Here is a 6337-nt window from a genome sequence, read left to right as displayed (position 1 = left end):
TCGCATATCTGAGTCGTCGCCACCGCCGGTGCCAATAACAGAGGAGGGTTTGTCCTAGAGCCAGGGGTGAGCGAGTAAATGGGGTGGTCAGGGTATATTTCGCGCCATCCCGCCTCCGCTGATTTCCCCCTCCCGCCTTCTCCGACCGAATCCCCCCTGCACCACGCCATCCCCCTCCGTCGATTTCCCCCTCCCACCTTCTCCGACTGAATCCCCCCTGCACCGCGCCCTACACCGCGTCTTGCTTTTGCGCCCGGCTCAGCTTGGCTTAGTGGAAACGGTCGATTCAAGCGTTCCCAGCGAGTTAGGCTCTCGGGTGCTTTAAGTTTCGCGCCGATGCGAGTCGGCCTGTTTACACACAACCAAACAACCTATTTTCATCCGTCGGGGCCTGATTGGGTATGCAACCTACCAAACGTATCACTCGTGTCTCCATTGGGCCGCCTGCCTTGGGTCGATGTGTTCAGTCCCGATTGATCCAATGGACGGCTGCGATTTGTTCAGATCCATCAGGTGGACGGTCCTAAACGCATCGCGAGTTCCATACCCAGCACAGTAGAAGCCAGCAGAGCAACCCACCCAACTCTCTCTTCCTCTCTCCTGAAGCCCGACCCGGCAGTTGACGCCCAGCTCCAACAACACCGGTGATCCCCTCCTCCGGCGTGGGCGACCTTCCTCGGCTATCGTCCCCGCGTCGCCCTCCACATCCACCTTTTCTTCTGTTCCGACGCAGCCATGGTAACCAACGCGATTACGTCCGATCTTGACCACCTTGCTAGTACTTTCCTTATTTGTTCCCCTCCGAATTGGGGCGTCTTTACCACCTGAGATCGCACTAGATCCCACTCTGATTTCCGCTCTTTTTTCTCAGAATTACATCATCGGCGCCTTCAAGCCGCCCTGCGACATCTTCGTGACCTTTTCCGATGAGAGGAGCCGGAAGCAGGTGCGGCGGCCCCTTCGGCTGCACGTTCTTCGTGTTCAGGAGAGGTCGCTGGGTTCTTGGACTCATTCTCAGCCTTTTGATTCTTAACCGCAGGTTGCAGTCAAGAAGGATAATGGGAAGACAACCATGGTGCCGGCGTTCCAGAGCCTGGAGACCATAGCCGGAGAGGTACTGACGGTGGTGTTCCTTGCCTGCCGCGTGTTTGTTCTAGTGTGCGAGGTCGACTGTTGGCATGGATTCGTGATTAAATGGTTTGCAGGTATCAATAGCGCCTGTTCCTGGTAAAAGGATTGAGCACATGGGTGTTAAGATTGAGCTGCTTGGACAGATAGGTAAAGTCTATGCTGCTCCTTCAAATGCTTCCTTGATGTGATTAGGTCAAGTGCTCTGGTGCTGGTGCTAATTGATCTGTAGGATGCTGTATTACGTTCTTAGAAATTAAGCATAGTTATTCTTCCAGATTGCTGACTGCACTATTTGTTTGTAAATGCTATTCTGAAATTTCATTACCATGAGAAATTGTAGGATTTCATTGCTGGGAAACTGCAAAAAATATTGTTCCTGAGCACCAATCTAACTTTTGTTTATCTCTGTCCACTCATAAACTACTTTTCAACACTTCAGGTCTTGCTAGGTATTAACATTATTGTCTGTGTTCATTTTTATTGCAGAGTTGTATTTCGACAGAGGCAACTTCTATGACTTCACTTCACTGGGTAGGTTCTCTCTTTAAGTAATTTTCAACACTAGTACAGTAGGACAATAACCTTCCTTCCAAGATATCCTCTGTGCTGTTCACAATTATTGCTGTCTGTTCCTTCTCTTTTGCTAGCACGCTTTGAATCTTGCTATCCTTTAGAAACACATTGTTTACTAATCCCAAAAATTATCTTCAAAATCTCTCTGATACTTGTGCCTTATGAACAAAATTTGTTGTTCTCATCTTGCTTGTTATGTGTACTCTGCTCATTAAAGTAAAGAAGTATAATTAAGTGAACAGTGTATATTTGTTTGGCCCTCAGATGATGTGTAGCTTACCGCCCTTCGATCTAAGTTGCCTACCTTATTGTTTTTAAAAGTCCATTTCATCACCTGAGGTGCCTTTTTCTGTACATGCAGTGCGTGAGTTAGATGTTCCTGGTGAAATATATGAAAGAAAGACATATCCATTTGAGTTCTCTACTGTTGAAATGCCATATGAGTCATACAATGGAACAAATGTCAGACTGAGGTAAGAAAGAAATCTACTCCTTCCGTCCCATAATATAAGATTTTATTACAACACTCACATATTGGTTGTAGTAACATCTTATATTATTATGGGATGGAGGGAGTAAAATACTTGCATTATGCTTTGCACATCTCATAACAAAGAATAGTATGCATACTGTTCAGCATCAAAAACTAAATTAACACCATCTCTGAAGACTTGGTGCGTACTTGTTATGCTTGCAGGTACATCCTGAAAGTGACGATTGGTAGAAACTATGTTGGTAATATTGTGGAATCTCGGGATTTCTGTGTAAGTCTAAACTTCATCTCATGGATCTTCCATGTGTCTGTCACTGTAACTTTGTTTGGTCCAACTTGGACTGCCAATAGTCTAATTCTGGTTATCTTATGGAAAGTTGAGTATAAGAATGTCCCCTGATATATATATACTCTCATGTGTTCGACGCTATTTTGAGTTGTTCTTTAGTGGTTACAAGGAAATGCATATCAGGTTTTAGTATTTGATGTTTTCCGTGGATTACCTAGTGTTCGATGTTCTTTAATTTTTTTTTTCAGGTAAGGAACTATTCTCCTCTTCCTTCAATCAATAACAGCATCAAGGTTAGTCCTAGTAACTGGATGTGTTAACTTATTCTCAAGTTTATAATTTAAAGTGTTTCGGTTGTTTGTTGGACTAAGTGATACGCTTGGAATAGGTCAATTATGGGCTTATGGCTAGGTCATGCCCTACTTACCTGTTAATATTATCATGTGTTCCTTGTTCAAATTATCTCGGTGTGCCGTTTAGTCAAGTTCTGAAATAAAACTTGTAATAATAATAATAATAATAGCTTAAAAATGGAAGGGACGTAACATACGATCTTACCTGGTCAAATACTGGAAATGATGGTAGCACCAGTTCAACATCATTCTTGAAGTCACAGTGATCACTGGACAAGTTAACAATGACTTTGATCTTCTTGAGAACAAAGTGTTAGCAGGCAGCAGTTTGTACCAAATAAGGGGTAATAATGGTTCTACTAGCGTGCTACAGTGAGGACTGTCCACTCGGACTCAAATGTTCATGTTCCTCCTGTTGATATTTTTTTATCTACTAAAAGCTTACTTGTGTTTTCAAATTTTCATGGTGATACTCTAACAAGCTGATTGCTGGAGTACTTTCTCGATCTACTTTCGTCAAATGCAACATCTAATTGTAGTTTGCATGCGTCGTTTCCTCCTATATTCTTTCAGATGGCAATGAACTAGCCACTTCTTGATATCCTTGGCTTCTAGTGTAAATTGTGGTGTTCAGAGTGCTGGAGCCTAGAGTTAATGTGCTCGACCTTGTACTGCGATTACTAAAACTGATCACTGCTTTCAGATGGAAGTTGGAATTGAAGATTGCCTGCATATTGAGTTTGAGTACAGCAAAAGCAAGTAAGATCAGTACAGTATGCCAGTCTGGCAGTATGTTCTTTTGTCACCCAATTTAGCACAATCAGAGATTGATCATCTTCTGGTGGATCATTGCCTTATTCAGGTACCATCTCAAGGATGTCATTGTAGGAAAGATCTATTTTCTTCTAGTCAGAATAAAGATAAAAAACATGGAGCTTGAGATTCGCCGCCGGGAATCAACAGGATCAGGTCCTAACACATATGTTGAGACTGAGACACTTGCTAAATTTGAGCTGATGGATGGTGCCCCAGTCAGAGGTATATTACACATTTATTCTACTGTACCTTTCTAGCGTTGCTTTCTAGGTTAGCTCCAAATCTTCGAACGTACATATATACCTCAAGTAGTGGCCATTGAGGTATCATGAACTCATAATTACTTATCAAATACTCCCTCCGTCCCAAAAAGATTGTCTTAGATTTGTCAAGATACGGATGTATCTAGACACATTTGGTGTTTGATACATCCGTATCTAGATAAACCTAAGGCAAGCTTTTTGGGACGGAGGTAATACGTTGTCCATACTGTGTGCTGAGTTCACTGAACAACCATTTTACAGGAGAATCTATTCCAGTAAGGCTATTCTTGACTCCATACGAGCTAACCCCGACTTACCGCAACATAAACAACAAGTTCAGTGTCAAGTACTACCTCAACCTGGTCCTTGTGGATGAGGAAGACCGGAGATACTTCAAGCAGCAAGAGATAAACATGTTCCGCCTTGACGAAACTCCACAGCCTTCATAGACATCTACCGCTGGGAACCTGGCCTGAATCGTGTGTTGCAAGAGTTAGCAATTTGGCATCCTGTTATGCTGTATATAACTCTCCAGGAGAGCATGCAGTGCAGTTCCAATGTACCGTGCGCCGTCACTTGTTACGCCTTTTTCATAGCAATCTGGTTAGATACAATCACTGAAATGCTGGATTGCTGACTTTTGGCCATTTTCATTTCCGCCCTCTTGTGAGACATTTTTTTCCTTAGACGCTTGTGAAGCATCTTGAGATAACCAATTGTATTTGATATTTGCTTCATGTTGTGTAGGTCGTTAGGCTATCGACGCTCAACCGATTTTTTTATTATTCTTTTCATGTGATTTGGAGTCAGCAGATTTTCGATACATTTTTGTTGTCTTTGTGAGAGAAGTCCATATTACCCCCCACAGCTCATACGGCAACCCTACGGAACGACCAATATCCACGAGGCCATGACACGGGTAGGAAGGAAGCAAGCAAACCGAAGTAACGGAAACAACCAGCTAGCAATGACACCAACAGCTAAGGGCATCTCCAAGGTGGCCCACAAATTTTGCCACCATCGAACGCTAGCTGCATATATCGCAAACTTTTGTTCAATAAATCGGATGAAATTCATGCTAGCTGCATACATTGCAAACTTTTGTTCCAATAAACTAGATGAAATTCATGCAAACACCGCAAACTTTTGTTCAACAAACCGGATGAAATTCATGCAAACATGACTGAATTTCATACAAACATGATGGATTTCATACGAACCAGACGAAAACGGTTACATTTTGGCCATATTTTAACTAAATAAGAAAAACTATGAGCACGTACAGTCACGCGGTCCACTCCCACAACACTAGTCTATGGCCGGCCGCGACGGATCCCTTTGCCTTCCCTATGTCCGCCTACACCGCTCATCGGAGTCGCAAAGAGGGTGCTTCAGCGGAAGGGAAGGGTGCTTCCGTGGAGCCTAGACGAATCCTCGAATGTCATTTGGAATGTTATACATTAGATCATCATTGCATAGCATATTTTATTGCATTTTGGCAAATCCTCGAAATCCTAAGCAGCTCAAGGACCCTCGGAGAGAGAGTTGGGGATTTCTTTATTTTCATATTTGGGTTTTCTCAAATCTTGAAAATAGGATCATTGGTTTTAATTATTTTTCTCTCCGAAAATATTTCATATTAAAATATATGAGAGGAGAAAATATGACTTTTCCAAAATAATTGAAATATTAGGGGAAAAATATTAAAATCAAATATTCGATTTTATTTGGATTTTAATTGCAATTTTATTTGCATTAGAAAAATTGCACGTTTTCAAAATTTCATTTTGGGCCAAGAAAATGTTCATCTCGTTCTAATTATTTTAATTAGACGGTGAAAATTTGTTTTGGTATTTTTAGATATTTATTTATTTTTCTAGGTTTTTTTTAAGTTCGGCGAAATTTATTTAAAAAAAATCCCGCGCCGCCCGACTGGGCCGAACCCAGCCGAGCCAGGCCAGCCCGCGAGCGCCACGGCCTCCCGTCGTCGTCTCCACGACGGAGTCCGCCGCCGCCGCCGAATCCGGGAGGAGCACGCCTCCCGGAGTTGCCCCCTCCCCAAGCCGGAGTCGCCCCCCCTCCTATAAGTACCCCGCCCCACCGCCACCTCTCCCCACCCCAAGCTCGCCGCCGCCCGCCACGGAAGCCGCCGACGCCGGAGCCGCCCGACGCCGACGCCCCCAAGCCGCCGGAGCCGCCCCAAGCCGCCGCCCGTCGACCCCGCCGCCCTACGCCGCCACCCCGCAGCCCCGACGCCCCGCCGGAGCCGTCCCGCCCTGCCGGAGAGCCTCGCCGGAGGTATACCGAGCCGCCGCCGCCGTGTCCCTTTTTTTTAAAAACGATTCGTTTTTTTAAACCCTAGGTTTTTTTTCTTTTTCTCGGTTTAGTTAATTTGCGAGCGTTCGTTCGTTTTAATGAA

General features: G+C 44.2%; 1 protein-coding gene across 1 annotated transcript; it reads left to right on the top strand.

Annotated features, from left to right (window-relative positions):
• Positions 1–459: 459 nt before the first annotated feature.
• Positions 460–4646, top strand: LOC109739640 (vacuolar protein sorting-associated protein 26A). The gene is made up of 11 exons (XM_020298709.4): positions 460–738; positions 872–946; positions 1040–1114; positions 1206–1278; positions 1618–1662; positions 2066–2177; positions 2402–2468; positions 2735–2779; positions 3543–3598; positions 3702–3877; positions 4180–4646. Exons 1-11 carry the CDS (start codon positions 736–738, stop codon positions 4365–4367), a joined length of 915 nt encoding a protein of 304 aa, XP_020154298.1. The 5' UTR covers positions 460–735; the 3' UTR covers positions 4368–4646.
• The last annotated feature ends 1691 nt before the right edge of the window (positions 4647–6337 follow it).

The sequence above is a fragment of the Aegilops tauschii genome, chromosome 4, assembly GCF_002575655.3.
Source record: "Aegilops tauschii subsp. strangulata cultivar AL8/78 chromosome 4, Aet v6.0, whole genome shotgun sequence".
NCBI lineage: Eukaryota > Viridiplantae > Streptophyta > Magnoliopsida > Poales > Poaceae > Aegilops > Aegilops tauschii.
Note: the sequence above shows the minus strand (reverse complement) of the source record. Positions and strands in the feature narration are given on the sequence as shown.